Here is a 17071-nt window from a genome sequence, read left to right as displayed (position 1 = left end):
ATGGGTGGAGAGATGGATGAAGGGCTGGGTGGATGGATAATGGGTGCATACGTGGGTGCATGGGTGGCTGGGGAGTTGGACAGATAGATGGGTAAGGCTCTGACTTGCATACATAAGCCAAGGACCCATCATCAAGGACCTTGGCACATAGAACCCTCCTAGTCATTCATCTGACACACATACAAAACAAAGAGAAGCTTCATGGTAACAAAAATAAAGGAAAGAAATGAAGAGACACGAACCACAGGCAGGCTAACTACACAGCTTCACCAAGGCCAACTCAGGGCCAAGAGGCCTTACAGCTCTGGTCAGAGAGAAACCTTGGAGTGTGTCTCCAGGGCCTTCCGCACTCAGCCAGGGAGAGCAAACAAACAGGCTTGGGGGACTGGGGAGGGTAGAAAGCAGAGGGGCAGGGTAGGGACGGGGCAGGAGTGGAAGGTGGGGCAGGAGTGGAAGGCGGGGCAGGAGCAAGCGGCCTGGGCAGGGCGGGGGCCTCCGCTGGACCCTCGGATACTCACGACAGTTGGCTTCGTCAGTTCGGTCCTCACAGTCAAAATCACCATCACAGCGCCACAGCTTGAGGGCACAATGTCCATTCCCACAGGGGAACTCATTGGGCTCACAGGGTGGCGGGGGTCCTAGGAGACAGGGCAGGGGTCAGCAGCATCCTCCTGGGCCAGCTTCCCGCTCCCCGCACTCACCTGCACCCCTGCCAGTGCGCACCACAGTCTAGCTCATCGCTGCCGTCCTCGCAGTCCTCCTGTCCGTCGCAGAGGTAGTCTCCGGGGATGCAGTGACCACTGCGGCATGCGGCCTCCTGGGGCCCACAGGGCAGGGGCCTGATGGAACCGGGAAGCAGGGGCTGAGGAGCGTGGGTGACTGGTGGCTGTCGCATGGTGGTTGTCTCCGGCCGCAGTGGTAAAGGTGTCGTCTCCACCAGGAGAGAGACTGTGGGGCTGATCCCCAGGACCAGTTCCTCTGTGGACAGATTCTGCTTGGCATTTGGCAGAAGCAGGTGGCTCCTCACCTGCTTCTTGTCCCCAACCCTCCCCAGGCCCACCCTGTACTCCCCAACACTACTCTCTGCCGCCCCCTGCCTGGCTCTGTCATCACACTTCCTATGCCCCTATCCTCTGCCTGCACCAAACCCTCATAGTCCTTGATGGGCTCCAAGATCCAGGTGTAGGACCCTGGCCCTCCCCTAGTGCCCAAACCACTTGTGGCCTCGGACATCCCCTTACCGCAATTGAGCTCATCAGACATGTCCCTGCAGTCGGGCCGCCGGTCACAGCGATACTCCAGGGCCACACACTCGTTGTAGCTGTGGCAGGCAAACTCAGCCTCCGTGCAGGCTCTTGGGAACTGGGGCACTGCGGGTGGAAGGAAGCAGGCTGGAGTCAGAGGCAGCAGGAGGGAGGTGCGGGAAGCTGTAGGGAACGCACAGGTGCTGCATGGCTGGAGTGGGCTTCAGGACTCTTTGTCAGGCAGCTTGGTTTCTGGCAGGCACAGCGAGGGCGAGGAGCACATACTAGACACATCCACAGCACGCGTGGGGCATGGGACAAGTGGCAGTGGCCTCCCCCATCTCTAGCACAGACCCCACAGGCAGTTGACATGCCACACGCATGCAACCACCACACCACACACATGCAGGCCACAGCCTGGCCCAGTGAGGACAAAGAAGGAGGGGAAAAGAGAGTGCCCAGTTGTCTTGGGCTGTGCCCAGTCAGCCATCTCGCCCACACCCTTCTTTCCCCTCTATCCCTTTTTTTTTTTGAAACAGAGTCTTGCTCTGTCACCCGGGCTGGAGTGCAGTGGCGCCATCTCGGCTCACTGCAAGCTCCGCCTCCTGGGTTCACGCCATTCTCCAGCCTCAGCCTCCCAAGTAGCTGGGACTACAGGCGCCCGCCACCACGCCCGGCTAATTTTTTGTATTTTTAGTAGAGACGGGGTTTCACCGTGTTAGCCAGGATGGTCTTGATCTCCTGACCTCATGATCCACCCGCCTTGGCCTCCCAAAGTGCTGGGATTACAGGTGTGAGCCACCACGCCCGGCCCATCCTTTAAGAAAAAAATTTTTTTCTCTTCTTTTTTATTTTTTTTAGAGACAGGGTCTTGCTATGTTGCTTGCCCAAGCTGGTCTGGAACTCCTTGCCTCAAGCAATCCTCCCATCTTGGCCTCCCAAAGTGCTGGGGTTACAGGCGTAAGCCCCCGCACCTGGCCTCCTCTCCAACCTTAACTTCTCTAGGAACCTGGCTGGGCCTGGGCCTGGCTTACACTCTCACCTGGTGTCACTGCGACCGCCACAGCGGCCGGCGGGGGTGGGGGGGTCTGTGCTGGAAAGGAAGATGTGGTCAGTGGCTGTTCCACCTGGGAGCTGGGAGCTGAGGGCTGCAGGGCTGGGCCAGGCCATTCCACCATCCCTAGCCAGGAGGACTCATTGAAAAGTGAGAGAGGAGGGCTGGACCCCCAGCAGTCTTTAGACCTGGGCCTGATGATGCAGAAGAGCAAGCTTGATCTCGGGGTGCAATAATTAAGGGTTTTTATTTGTTTGTTTTGTTTTAGAGGCAGGGTTTTGCTCTGTCACCCAGGCTGGGGTACAGTGGCATGATCCTAGCTCACTGCAGCCTCAAACTCCTGGGCTCCAGTGATCCTCCTGCCTCAGCCTCCCGAGTAGCTAGGACTACAGGCGTGCACCACCACGCTTGGCTTAATTGAGGTGCAGAACAAGGGAGGTGATGGTTTCACTATTTTTTCCTCATTGGGCTAGGGGATGGAGTTTGTTCCATTCTGAGTTCCACTGATTCGGGGTCTTCCCAGAGAGAGGGAACTGAGATGGAGACAGGGCTGAGAACCACAGCCTGTGAGGGATGAACTAGGGCTGTTCGGTCTAGAGAAAAAAAAAAACAAACTCAGGAGGTTAAAATAGGAGACCAAGGGCACAGTAGAAGGAAATCTGGGCTGACCCAGAGTACAAAGGTCAGGATTCTGCACCTAATAGCTGTGTGGTTTGGACCAGTTTCCTAGTCTCTCTGTGCCTCAGTTTCTCCTGCTTCTCTCATCACAGGTTCTGGCAAGACTGTCACAGACACTGAGTTTGTTTGAAATCCTCGCCTTTTCACTATCTGCCTATCTGATTCTGGACAAATTCAGATTTTCCTTTCTGGGCCTCAGTACCCTCGTCTCTGAAACATCTCCTTCAAAGGAATTGCTCTGAAGACTGACCCGGAGGCCAGAAATAAAGGCAGTCAGGGCTCAGTAAACAGTTGCTGGTTATTATTAAGTACTAATGTGTTTTGGACTTGTACGTACAGGATTAATAAAGGCCCGATTACCTATTGTCAATGTGCAGAGGTCTAGAAGGAAGGAGCAGAACTTGGGTCTAATGGGTGCTAGAGGAAACAGTCTGCACTCTACCAAGCCCAGACTGTATAAGGATCGATGGGGCAGACTCAGGAGGTAGTGAGCTTCCTGTTTCTAGTGGTGTGCAAGCCCAAGTTGGGAGCCCATGGTGGAGATACTGAAAGGGGACCCCACGAGTCTGCAGGAGGCAACCCCAGACACCAGGATAGGCTCACCTGTGCCCAGGCGTCGGAACTGGAATCCCCGGGGAGAGGTGATGTAGGAGGCCATGGAGCCACTGGAGATGACCCTGAGCAGCACCTCCTGAATCTGGGTCCCGTCTGCATTCCCTTCCGAGCCCACATCCAGCTCCACAAAAACCCAGCCATCCAGCTCCCTGGGGATGGAGATGGGCAGGAGACGAGGGTCAGAGAGACGCCTGTGTTCTCAGCTACTCCATGAGGCTCCTGCCCTGATGCTCAGGCCCTGTTCCAGGACAGCCTATACCCAAAGAAGGGCAACTAAAGGTCCCAATGATCCCTCCACCAATTCCTGAATTTCCACCCACAGCAACTCATCCCATAAGCCTTTCTGCAGTGCCAGGCTTCCTTCTCATCCTCATCAGCCCCCTCCAGGTTACCCGCTCAAGTCCCCCAGCAACCCCCAGGGGGCCCCTTCTCACTTGATGAACACCACACTGACAACCTGGTCTCCGGGAATTTTCAAGTACTCCGACTCCAGCTGGGGAGGGACACAGTGCCATCAGCACCAGAAGCCTTCACCCCATCCTCGGTCCTGCCCCACCACACCCATGAGCTTCCCGAACCCCCTTCACCTCACCGTGTCTACCACAGCCTCGGACACCTCTCGGAATTCTCTGGAGCCTGCGTCCTCCAGCTGAGGGCTGTACTCGATGGAGCGAGTGAAATTCACCAGGGCTCGGAAATAAACTGGAAAATCAAAGGAGGATCATTTTGAGAGCCCCAGCCTGGCATGTAGTGGCCTTACGGAGTTAGAGCATTCAGACAGAGTTGGGGGGATAGCCCCGGGAGGCCTCCCTTAAGGCTGACACCTGTGTGCCCATAGCTATGCCCAGCACTGCCTGTAGGTATACATGCTCAGGGGTCAATGTCAAGGCCCCAACTTGACTGAGGGGCTTTAACTAACAGGGGAAATGGCCTGATCCAGAAACCACGTGCGAGTGCAGAAGAGGAGACCTCCGCAGTTCAGAGGAAGGCTGGACAAGAAGGGGTGGCTCCCAGAGGGGGCTGGCCTGGCACAGGGATTACCTGTGTGTGACTGGGAAAGGCTCTGCCAGCCTTCCTTGGCCAGTTCCTAGTCATTCCTCAGGACTTGGCTCAGCCATTGGCTCCTGATCTTCCTGATCTGCCCTGGCTGGGGTAGAGACTGCTCCCCTGGGCTCTCACAGTACCCTGCTTTCCCTAGCAGAGCACCTTCCACCGTGTACTGCGTAGATTCCGCCAGGTTTCACATCACAGCAACAATCGTGAGTTCTAAGGCCAGCCACGCCTCAGGCACTGACCTCGGCTCTGAGTTTCTGTTTCCTAATGGGGATATTGATTGCATGCACCACCTGCGTGGCTGCGAGGAGTGCATGATGTTGTGTTCACATGCAGCAGGCCGTTATACTCAGATGCAGTGCCTGGCACACAGCAAAGCACCTGAAAATCAAAGCTGCTGTCATCCTCTCTATCACCAGACTCTAAGCTTGATGAGGGGGAACCTGGGATTTCATTCACGCCTACATCCCTAGTGCTTGCCGAGTGCCTGGCACACAGCGGGTTCCTCAAAAGTGATGGCTGAACAAATTCATCTCAGACTGGTGTGAACATACACATGCATCTGTTGTTTTTTTTTTAGGCAGGGTCTTGCTCTGTCACCCAGGCTGGAGTACGGTAGCACAATCACAGCTCACGGCAGCCTCAACCTCCAAGGCTCAAGCTATCCTCCCACCGCAGCCTCCTGAGTAGCTGGGATTACAGGTGCATGCCACCAGGCCCGTCTAATTTTTTGACTTTTGATAGACATGGGGTCTTGCTATGTTGTCCAGGCTGGTCTCAAACTCCTGCGCTCAAGCAATCCTCTCGCTATGGCCTCCCAAAGTATATCTATCGTTTCTTAAGCACCTACTATATACGAGACATTTTATACTCATTACGTTTCACAATGTTTGTGAATTCATGTATGTGATAAATATGAATGAATAAGAGTGACAAATGAGTCATATACAAGCTAAGCATCCCTAATCCAAAAATCTGAAATCCGATGTGTAGGTGGCAGAGCAGGGAGTGGCACTGTCTGTGCTACTGCCAGGCCCATCCTCCTCCCGCTTTACTCTGTCAGGCCCACAGGTGCATAGGGCGTTCTTGCTCTGTGGCTCGGGTGAAGAAAGCCCTGGCGCTGCCTGCCCTGAACCGCTGGGCCGGGCTCCTGGGTGCCGGGTGGGCGGGGCTCTGTGGGCTGGAGTGTGGGGGCCATGGCTCAGCTACAGAGGCCCCTTGTGAGCCGGCACAGAGGCCCATTGAGAGTCCCCCCACCCAAGCCCCTGGCCTCAGCCCCATGGCCCAGAGCGGGTGAGGAGGCCGGGCCTCTGCCCAGGAATGTGTCCGCTCCTGGGGAAGGGGGCTGGAGCTCCACAAAGCCCCTTTCTACTAGGGCCTGGGAAGGGCACAGGCCCTTCAGCCTGACCCCACCCCTCTTCGTTCTTCGAGACCAAGGGCAGGTCCAGGCGAACACCCTCCATCTGCCACCCTGCAGCTGGTGCCTAAGCATTGGGGCAGAAGGTGAGGCCACCTCTGTTTCAAGAACCAGCCCCCGGGCTGGGCACGGTGGCTCACGCCTGTAATCCCAGAACTTTGGGACACCAAGGCGGGCAGATCACTTGAGGTCAGGAGTTCGAGACCAGCCTGGCCAACACGGTGAAAATACAAAAATTAACCAGGCGTGGTAGTGTGCGCCTGTAATCCCAGCTACTCAGGAGGCCGAGGCAGGAGGATTGCTTGAACCAGGGAGGCAGAGGTTGCAGTGAGCCGAGATTGTGCCACTGTACTGCCTTCCAGCCTGGGTGACAGAGTGAGACTCCATCCAAAAAAAAAAAACAAAGAACCAGCCTCCAGAGCCAAGGACATTGGTGCAGCCAGCAGGGGCGAGGCTGCCTTGGAATAGGGCTGCTCTCTGGCCAGTCCTCTCCTTCCTCTTACCCTATCTGGTGAGTTCCCTTGGAGCCAGAGGCTGGGAGAGGGAGACAGCTACTCTGCACTCAGGGTGGAAGTGGGAGCTGCACACCTGACCAGCCCTGGCCCCGGAGGAGGCTACTCACCAACTCCTGATTCCCATCCCTGCTCAACAGAACTTCCGGCAACACACCCAGGCCCCTGAGCTCCAGTCCTGGTTCCCTGTGGATCCCTCCAGTGGGCCCAGGATTGGCCTGTGCCGGGGTAGACACAAGTGGCCTCTGGAATGCAGGGCCTGGTTCCCTGCAGGGCTGTTGCACCCAACTCTGCCCGACCAACACCCCATGGGGAAGAACGCCAGGGTCCCAGTCCACTGCATTTAGATCTGTGGGCCCAGGGTGGGCCTGGCTGTGTTCTGGGCAGGGGCAGTGGCTGGCCTGGCCCCTGGACTCCGCAGGGAGGTGCCTCTGAGCCTCTTGTGTGACTCGTAGCAAAGTGCAGGTTGGGGAGGAAGAGAACAGGGAGAAAGGAGAGAAAAGGAAGAGTGGGGAGAGAGGATAGGGAGGGAGGCAGAGGGGCAGAAGCACTCCCACCTGGCCCAGGCCTGGGTCACTTACTGAGAGGGGACTCCTCATCAGGCTCGGAGACCATCATGCCAGCCACGGGCGAACGGCCCAGGGGCGGCCCTGAGCCTGCAGAGTAGAGACAGAGAAGGAGGCAAGAAGGGACATTGACAGCAAGGGAGACGAGATGGAGAGAAGCAGCGAGAGAGAGGCAGACACAATGAAAGAGAGAGGGAGACACAAAGAGACAGAAAGGCGGAGACAGAGACACAGAAAGTGAGGGTGGGGAAATGTGAGAGAACAGGCAAGACAAAGGTGAAGAAAAAGGCAGAGAGGAAAAAAAAAGAAAAGAACAGGCAGAGGGAAGAGAGGGAAAGACGGGGCGACAGAGGCAGAGATGGTGAGCCAGAGAGAGAGAGAAGAACAGGATGAGGCAGAGGGAGGAGGCGCAGAGACAGACACCCAAGGAGTGGGGAAGAGGGCCCAGGACAGGGCGGACAGGGGACACACACAGACATGCAGACAAGGGTCAGAGCAGGACACACGGGCATGGGGGAAGACAGAAAGAGACAGGTCAGAAGATGGAAAGAAACTGGGGGAGGAGAGGTGGGAAGGGGTCCTAGGGAGGGGAGGCTATCAGCGATGGGTGTTGACACACAGGGGCTGGAGCTGAGCCAGAGAGCCACAGCCATGCCCAGGGGGAGGAGGGGAAGAACCATCTCAAAGGCTGGAGTCCGGGGTCTGGGACTGGGCCAGAGCCTAGGCATGGCCCCATGATGGTCAGGATGGCCCTGGCTCATGGGCGCAGTGGGGGCGCTGCCCTTGGTCAAGGCTGAGCGGGCACCCTGGGACCCCGGGATCAGGGAGTCATACCTGCTGCCTCCCTGACTGGCATTCAGCCCAGCTGCCTGGACCTGCCCCAAGGGCAGCTGGCAGGAGCCAGGGTTTGGGCCTGGAGGGTCTGAGGCCCCACCTGTTTCCACTTGTGAGAAAAGGCACCTACCCTGGTCTTGGGCCCCTCGAGCTGTTCTGCCCTGTTCCCCACCTCTTCCCCTCTGGCCTCGCCTGCCCTCACAGCTGCTTCTTAGGGAGGGCAGGTGGGCTGGCCAGGACTGCCCAGCTGGGGGAAGGGCTGGAGATGGTTCATGAATGGACAGGGTGGACTCGGAGGCAAGCCCGGCTTGGCCAGAGGCAGCTCCAGGGACACATTAGCATAGGCCATTGCAGGATGGGACACGGTTTGTGTGCCTGGAGCCCACCTGACACTCCCTCTCCCAAGCCCCACCCAGTTCCCAGGCATCCTGCAGCCTCATGGAGACCTACACGTGGAAAACCTTCAGGTGGAGCCCAAGTCCAGGCTCTGGGAGGTCACAGTCAGGACCAGGTTACCCGGAGACCCACCCTCCTGTCTACACTGACCCAGTTAGGATGCCACCCACTGGCATTTGAAGGCCCCTGCCTGATATGTCAGCTAAAGGGAGGTGACTCCACCCCTGAAGCAGGCCCAGGCCAGATTTGGCCAAGGCCTACCTAGGGTGAAGGCAGTCCTGGATGCCACGGGGCGGCCCAGTGGTTGGTCTGACCTAAGCAGCTGCTCCATCCTTGGCCCTGGTCATAGACTGTCCCAGGAGCTGCCTCCCAGAGAGGGCAGTAGGAACCATAAAGAGCCACGGGGCCTTGTCCTGGGGTAGGTCCTTCTCCACCCAGTATCCCAGAGCGGAAGGAAGCAGGGACTATGAGCCCCATCCCAGTGCTGGGCCAGTCTGACCAGGGTGGGGGCTGACTCTCCTCCCTCCAAGAGCCCAGCCTTGCCTCCCTAAGCTGGGAACCCTTGCTTCCCAGCAGATGACTCGCTGTCACTGAGAAGCAGCCCAGGAATCTGCATTTCTCACGAGCTCCTGGAAGTTCTAAAGCACACTCCTGAATGCACATCCCATGGGCACAGCCTAGAAGTCCACAGGCCAGCACTTAGGAGGCAGGGTTTTCTCCCAAGCCTCGGGTCAGGCTTGCTCTGAGCCCTGCCCGCCCTGCTGGATGCCTGAATGCCCGATTCCACAGAGCCCCTCGTTCTGCTTGTCTTTGCCTAAGACCCCCAGCTCTGTGCCACCAGGAGAGCTCTGGGGAAGGACTCAACAGTTGAGCTGCCCTGGGAGGTGAGAACATTGCTTTGAATGTGGAACATCTGACTGGCTCTCAGTCTCCAGCAGAACTGGGCTTTACCTGCCCATTGCCGTGATACCTGTGCCTGTGGCATGGGCAAGCACAGGACCTGGCCACACCAGCCTTACAGGGACCTCCCAATCAGTCTGCACAACTGTCACTCTGCAGGTTAAGAGATCACCCCCACTTCTCCTTGCTTTGTACCCCAGGGCAGGCCCAAGGAGCCCTCGAGGCCCTCGGCCCAGGAGACTGGCTCTGGGGCTTCCCTGGGGGGCAGGAGGGAGACCTGCAGGAGGCTCGCAGCAACTTACCCATCTGGAAGTCCCCGCTGCCCAGGTCCCCACTGCCCAGGTCGTCTATAAGCAAAAAAGAGACGTAATCAGCAACAACAAATATTTGTTGAGTACCTACTGGGTGTCAGGCACTGTTCTGGGCACCTAGCATACAGTGAGGCAGGGCTGAGGAAGCACAGAATGGTCGGTCACCCTCCTCCCCCTTGCCTAGGGAGGGGCCTGTGAAAGTCGGCTTGGAAGCCTCCATCACAGAGGGTGTGGGCCAGCTGGGTTCGATGGCTCAAGCCTGTAATCACAACACTTTGGGAGGCCGAGGCAGGTGGATCACTTGAGATCAGGAGTTCAAGACCAGCCTGGCCAACATGGTGAAACCCCGTCTCTACTAAAAATACAAAAATTAGCTGGGTGTGGTGCCACCTGCCTGTAGTCCCACCTACTCAGGAGGCTGACGTAGAATTGCTTGAACCCGGGAGGCAAAGGCTGCAGTGAGCTGAGATTGCACCACTGCATTCCAGCCTGGGCGGCAGAGTGAGACTCCATCTCAAAAAACAAAACAAAACAAAAAAAATAAAAAAAATAAAAAAGAGAGAGAGAGAGAAGATGTGGGCTGACGCCCCAAACTCCAGGGACTCAAAGTATCTGTCCAGTGGCTGGGGTGGGAACTGGCAGATCAGACTAGCCTCCAGGTGAGAACAAGGAGGTGGGGTACAGGATGCGTGATCATCCCGCATGCTGCATTGCCAGCCACCTGCCTGGTAGGTCCTGACTGTCCCGGGCTGCAGAATGATGACCAGCCCCGGGCCATACAGGTTGTAAGTGGAGGATGCTGGGGTCATGGGGACCAGGGCTCAGGACACACACAGCCCATCTCTTGAGGAGCCACCTTGTGGAACTTCATGGGGCCTCTTTAAGGACCAGTGGGAAGAAGCACGGTCTCACCCCCCACCCCTCTGCTCCCAGCCTCGGATCCTCGGCTCACCTCCGGAGGTGCTGTCAGCCAGCATGTCCTCATCATCAGAAAGGTACGAATGTGTCCAGCGCATTTGGCTTGCTGTGACCGTCTCCGTGTCCTCAGGCAGAGATAAGCCATCGTACGCGCTCAGCCCGTGGGTCACCTGTAAGTGAACGACAGAGCCGATTGAGTCACTCTGTCCAGCTCCCGCTGAGCCCCACAGTCCTTCCCCTCACTTCCAGGGGGATCCAGAGTCCCACCCCCAGGCCCCCTAGTGGTTAAATTTGACTTAGTATGGCTCAGTGAGCCAGGCTGGGGCTGAACTCGTTTTTGACTCCGTTTCCCCAAGTCCCATTAGCCCCTGGAAGCTTCAGAGCCCAACCCTGTAAATTCTGAATGAATCCTCAAATAAAGCAGACAATAAAATGTAAATCCCTTTAGCAAGTGAAGACTCCTTTTCCTTGGGAGAAGGCAAGGGACACCCAGGACATGAGTGAGTGGATGGGGGGATGCGGGCGGGTAAAGGGGTGACCTCAGCCAGCGCAGATGGGGGGCACAGGCAGGTGGAAGGATGGCCAGGGTCAGCATGGGTGGGGACACAGGCAGAAGTCGAGGGTGAGCTGCTCAAAGCTGTTGCCTCCCCAGGCAGCTCCTCCCCAGGCCGTTTGGCTCCTCTTCCTGCCTCCCTCTGGCCTGCCCGTCTCCAGGCTGCAGGGAACACATTCCACTGTGTTGGAGAAGTAGCTTTGGCACATGCAGCCACACTGACAGGCTCATCTCTGCGCCCAGCAGCGCAGAGGCAGAGCCCAGCATCTGGGCTGAATGGGGACAGGCGTGGTGTCAACTCCACGTGACCTCAGGCTGCTGCTGAGCCCAGGATAAGCTCTACCTTGGGGCCTGCACTATGTGGGCCGGAGCAGAAGGGCCCCAGTGGCCATAACACCTGCCTTCTCAGGTGTGGGGCCGGGCAGTGAGTGCCTCTTCCCCCTAGACAAGATCCGGATGTTTCCAAAGCAGTTTTACCAAATAACTTAGAGGAAAACACACCCAGGGGAGCCCAAGGGAACCCCAGGAACCCCGTGGCCCACAAGTGTGCAGATTCATGATGGCTGGACCCCAGATTCCACAAACACAAGTATGCACAGACTGGTAATGGCCTGGCCTGAGGGCCTCAGGCCCTGCCCTGGCCTTAAGCCAGAAGGAAATGGTCCTGCTTTTGAAAACCAAACCCACAAGGCTAGACAAGGTAGTGAGGTCCAAGCCAGAGCAAAGGCCAAGGAGGAGAAAAAAACAAAGAGCTAGCCAGGCCCCCTTCCCTCCCCAACCCCACAGCTCCCACAGGCCATGTCCCTCACGCCTCTGGCATTTCTCACGCCGGGCCCTCTGCTGGAATGCCCTTCCTCTCTTTGTTTCTCAGGCGAACTCCAATGCATCCTCCGAAATCAGCTTAAATACCACCTCCTCCACCTACTCAGGAATAAGGAGGAACAAACGACTGATTGATACGCGTGGATCTGATAGAAGCCAGACACAAAAGACTACAAACGATACGATTCTATTTATATGAACTCTTGGGGGTAAAAGTCTAATCCATAGTGACGGAAAGATCAGTAGTCACTTGGGACCAAGGGCAGGCTGGGGGTGGCTGGGAAGGGGGCACAAGAGAACCTTCTGGGGTGATGGTTCACTGGGCATACACATCTCATTACTGACTGCACCCTGAAAATGGGTATATTTTGTGGTGCGTATTTATGCCTCATTAAGGATGATGAGAAACTCTCTTTGTCCTAACTCCTTGCTGTTCACAGTGACCTCAACCCCCAGTCTGGTTCTGGGCCCTCCTGGGCTCACAAGGTTATTGTCTGTACCTCCATTGGAATGGAGGCACCTTGAAGGCAAGGGCTGTGATGAATTCATCTCCACCTTCTCTGAGATTATTGAGCACCTCGTGCTCAATAAATACTTGAATGAATCAATGAATAAATGAATGGACAAAAATGGCATCACCTATGCATTCCAGTCACTCCTTGAAGCTGACTTGCTTTGGGGAGGCATTACCTACCTCTGGGCCATCTATAAGCATCGCCTGTCCTAGGCTGTGAGTTCCCTGGATGGGGGAGTAGCTGGGTGCCATTTGTTCATCTTTGTGTTTATGGTGCTCTCAGACCCTGGTGGTCTGCATTGTCCACATCTTATTCCTGCTTTGGCCTAAAGCCCTTGCCCCCCCAATCCACCGGCAAACATGGCCTCCTGTTCCTCCTCCTCTCCCTGCCCTCTCCCCGTGCATAAGCGCCCATCCCTGTCCTCCTGAGTGCTGGCCTGTAGACTTCTAGGCTGTGCCAGTGGGATGTGCATTCAGGAGTGTGCTTTAGAACCTCTGGGAGCTAGTGAGAAATGCAGATTCCTGGGCTCCTTCTCAGAGACAGTGAGTCAGGTTCTTCCATCCCAGGAGGGTGGCTATAATTTTGCATGTCCAGGGGATTCCCACAGCCACTGGTTAAGAACCATAAGACCAGCCCCTGCCAGGGGTTCTGCCTCCTTCCCTGGGTAGGGTACAGGGCAGTGTTCCCACTGGCTGGAGCAGGACTGACGGACCCAACACGGGCATGAGGCTGGGGCTGGTGCAGGGGCACTGACTCTGGATAGAGGAGATTTGAGGGGTCCTCCCAACCTGGTGGGGGACTCTGTCAATGCCAATTCCCCTCCCATTGCAACCAAGGTTATGGAGGGCATGCCTGGAGCACTGAGACTCCTGGCATCTCCTATACACTGCCGTCTAGAAAGGAAAACCTAGTGGTGAGTGATGAGCGAGGTCCACAGCTTTTCCCAGGGAGCAGGGAGCTGGTCAGGGGGTGGTGGCAGGGGTGGCCTTGGGACCAGACAGGAAATAGCAAAGTGAGATTCAACATGGAAAGAAAGCCAGGAACACACATCTGCAGGGAGAGGGGAAAGAGAGTCCAGAGCACGTTGGGACTTGGACAAAAGTACCCCACACTCCACCACAGGACCCCAGAGCACAGACCCCTCCGTCTGCCAGTCTGCTCTTGCTTGCAGCCCCCACCCCAGGGTCTGAGGATCCAGGGTCAGATCAGGGCCCATAGCAAGGAATAAGTCAGCAAGAGCAGAGGCTTCATTTGTAAAAAGCTGGAGATCAAAAGGTTCCAGCAGCTGTACTTCACATCTGCGAGAGGAGAGGGAACCAGACAGGAAAGAGGCTCCCAGAAAGAGCCAAAAGGAACTTGAGACTTGACCATAGAAGGACCTTGGACCCAGAACGGGAAAGTCCAGGATCTGCTTGAGGAATAATAACAGCTAACATTTACTGAGCACTTACTAGGCACCAGGCACTTCTAAACCAGGTTATAGGTCTTATGGAGTTCCACTGAGAAGGGGGGCAAAGACAGCAGAGAAAGGTTACCTGTTGAAACTGGCATGTGGCAGGGCTGAGATGTGAACCCTGGCGGTCGGGCTCCAATACCTAAGCAGCTGCCACTGTGCTATACCACCTCTGTGACCAGGGGTGTGCAATGAGGCAGATACGAGATCACTGGGAGTCACTCTTGCAAAGCCTCTCTGCCACACTGCACGTCACGTCGTAATGCATTTCCTCAGCCTAGTATCACCTGAGTTGACAGTGACCCTTGGAGGTGGCTGAGGAGGTATGAATGCTCCCCTTTCCCAGTGAGTCCCGGGAGACGGATCTGCCCAGATCACAGGTGAGGAACTGGCATCCCACCCCAAGCCTTCTGCTCACCAGGAAATGAGGCAGGGCTGGACCTCTGGGCTGACCATGAGGCCTAAGCAGACAGCAATACCAGGGAGCCCAGGGTTGGCCAGTTCCTATCCCCAACCCGACCAGCTCTCAGGACGGCCCCATGGGATGCCTGAGCTGGCAGTAGCCTGGAGCCATGCAGCATGTGCCTCAGGTTCCAAGGAGGGCCATTAGCGGCTCCAAGGTCAGAGGCAGAAATAGAACCCAGGTTTCCTGCCCTCCAGCCCGTCTCCGGCTGTGAGGGAGCCCAGCTTCCTCCCAGAGGAACCCAGCACTTCAGACATGTGTTGGAGCCAGACGGGGAGCCGGAGAGGAGGGGTCTAGGGGGCAGACCTCAGCCAGAAAGGAAGGAGCTAAGCAGAGAGGGGGATTTTCCAGACCCTCCAGTTCCTGGTTGGGGGGTGCAGGCAGCTGACTCAATCGGGCCCAGGCCAGAGAACTGTTCTAACAGGCTGAGAACAATTGCTTAGGGCCAGGATGCAGGCAGGGCGGCCCCCAGTGGGCAGGCATTCCTTGAACACAGGCGGGACTGTAGGCGAAGGCTTCTGGGAGGCACCTAATCCCAGAGGTGGGCTATGTCCAGGCCCTCCTAGTGAGAACGAGGGTCACATGGAACTCCAGGTCCAAGTTGTGTCCTTGGGGACAATGAATGCAGGCTGGATCCTCCTCTCCTGGCCTGGGTGAGGATAAAGAGGCAGACAAGGCTGGCTAGGAAAGGACTCAGCACTGAGGAGAAAACCACAAGAGCGGGGCACAGAGCGGAGAGAAGGTGGGGGAGGTACAGATACGGAGAGCTGGTACAGATCACTTGAGGCCAGGAGTTCAAGACCAGCCTGGCCAACACGACGAAACCCCGTCTCTACTAAAAATACAAAAATTAGCCTAGCGTGGTAGTGCATGCCTATAGTCCCAACTACTCGGGAGGCTGAGGTAGGAGAATTGCTTGAACCCGGGAGGCGGAGGTTGCAGTGAACCGAGATCGCACCACTGCACTCCAGCCTGGGCGACGGAGCAAGACTCTCAAAAACAAGTTTATAGCAAGCTCACTTGGTGCCAAGCCCTGACCTGAACTGACATGAAGCTATTCAGAGTGTGTTCACTCCACTCAGCAGGAAGAGTCCTGCGTTTCACTGCAGCAGTATTACTGTTGTTTGATCATGGGATGTGACCCCCAGACTCCAGTGGGGATGTCACATCCCGGCTGGGCACATGCTCTATGTCACCTTCCTCAAACTTGAAAAATTCTGAATTCCAAAACACATCTGACTCCAAGGCTTTCAGTCAAGGAACTGTGAGCTTGTGTTATTATCATTTCCATTTTCTGGATGAAGAAACTGAGGCTCAGAGAGGATTGCCTGGGTAAATGGGATCAAGCAGGTAAGGCACTTAGTGAGGTGTTTACTTATACAATAAGTGCTTAATAAGCACTAGAATTACTTATACAGTAAGTGCTTAATAAGCATTAGGGTTCGCACCATGCAGGGGGTGCAGGGTAGGGGTGAGGGGTAGGTGTAGTTGAGGGGTGATGCATGGGGAGTGAGGTGTGGGCTCAGGCCTGGGGTCACCTCCAGATCTGGGATGAAGGGAGGAGCCTGGCTGAGCGGGCGGGACTCTAGCAAGGGGTGGGCAATAGAATTGGGTCCTGTGGCTCAAACTTGTCTGCCTACTCAGAGGCCGACTCTGGGACCAACCCAGGCTTTGGGCTTCTCCAGTGACATTCCTCACATGCCTTCAGCAGCCAGCCCACCCCACCCTGCTTGTAGCCCGGGCCTGGGACTGAGCCCCCACTGCCCCCACAGCTAGGCAGGAAGGTCTGAGCACTGCATGGTCCCCAGGGCGGCTACAGCTGCCCAGGGCCAGGCTCCAGGCATGTGGGGATGGAGTGAGTTCACCCCATCAAAATCCAGAGACAGTGCGGGGGCGGGGAGACAAAAGAGCTACTGCCTGCCCACCTGCCTCCCTGCCACGGTCATCACGGGCCCTGCCTCAGTGCCCCTTCCCCGCTTCCTGCCGAGGAACCAGCAGACAATGTGACTCATGGTCCCCAAATCTCTGGGGAGGGACCTGAACCCAGACAAGGTCCCCGTCCCCCTCTGCCAGGATGCAGGCTCCTAGGTAACCCCAAAACAAGTGCTTCCCCTACTCAGCTGCAACCCAGGCCCCAGATACAGGATCAAGTTGCCCTGCCCCACCCCCAGGCCACCCAGTGCCCTGTCCACAGGCGACAGACAGCACAGGGGAAGGAATCTGTTGGGGCAGCACTTTGTTGTACAAACTGCCAGAGGCGGGAGAACCCGACACAAAGGCAAAAAGGCCTTTAATCCCCTGGCAGTCTGAGAGGGGCGCCGGGCCGGAAGGGAGGTGGCCACAGCCTCCTCTGGCATGCCTGTGCTGCCCGTGCCACTCGGGAGGCCTGCCAGCTTCTCACACGGAGGCCCCCAAGGTGGCAGGAACTTCGCCAGCCAGTCAGCCAGGAGGAATATGGAGCCCCCCAAAAAAGGAGAGGGTCCAACATGCATCCAGGGCTTCTTTGTGCCAGGGGCTGAGCTAAGGTCTTCACAAGGCTTACGTCACTCAGATCCACCACAGCCTCACAAGAGAGACACTGGAGGCATCCTCATTTGATAGATAAGGAAACCAGGCTCAGAGAGGTACAGTTGCCTGCCCCAGGTCACACAGCAAAGGCAATGGGAATGGAGTCTGAAACCAGGACTCCCCTCTGCTGGGTTCATGCTTCTGTATTTGGCTAGCTCAGAGGCACAGCTCCCAGCAGCGTCCTGCTTCTGACCTCTGA

General features: G+C 56.7%; 1 protein-coding gene across 11 annotated transcripts in view; it reads right to left on the bottom strand.

The window, feature by feature from the left end:
• Positions 1-17071, bottom strand: part of HSPG2 (heparan sulfate proteoglycan 2) — a 117629-nt gene that overhangs the window by 65341 nt on the left and 35217 nt on the right. For 7 of the 11 annotated variants that reach the window (XM_033227919.1, XM_033227925.1, XM_033227921.1 and 4 more), the window contains exons 2-11: positions 10533-10668; positions 9572-9616; positions 7155-7229; positions 4184-4293; positions 4026-4084; positions 3580-3740; positions 2287-2337; positions 1242-1370; positions 724-978; positions 519-638 (exon numbers count right to left, since the gene is read on the bottom strand). In XM_033227919.1, the coding sequence (XP_033083810.1) occupies positions 519-638; positions 724-978; positions 1242-1370; positions 2287-2337; positions 3580-3740; positions 4026-4084; positions 4184-4293; positions 7155-7229; positions 9572-9616; positions 10533-10668 (1141 nt within the window). The remainder of the gene's footprint in view (positions 1-518; positions 639-723; positions 979-1241; positions 1371-2286; positions 2338-3579; positions 3741-4025; positions 4085-4183; positions 4294-7154; positions 7230-9571; positions 9617-10532; positions 10669-17071) is intronic. The other 4 variants (XM_033227929.1, XM_033227930.1, XM_033227922.1 and 1 more) reach the window with 3 other exon arrangements.

The sequence above is a fragment of the Trachypithecus francoisi genome, unplaced genomic scaffold (genome assembly GCF_009764315.1).
Source record: "Trachypithecus francoisi isolate TF-2019V2 unplaced genomic scaffold, Tfra_2.0 Lachesis_group12, whole genome shotgun sequence".
NCBI classification, from domain to species: Eukaryota; Metazoa; Chordata; class Mammalia; order Primates; family Cercopithecidae; genus Trachypithecus; species Trachypithecus francoisi.
The sequence above is the reverse complement of the archived record's forward strand: the minus strand, read 5'-3'. Positions and strand labels throughout refer to the sequence as shown.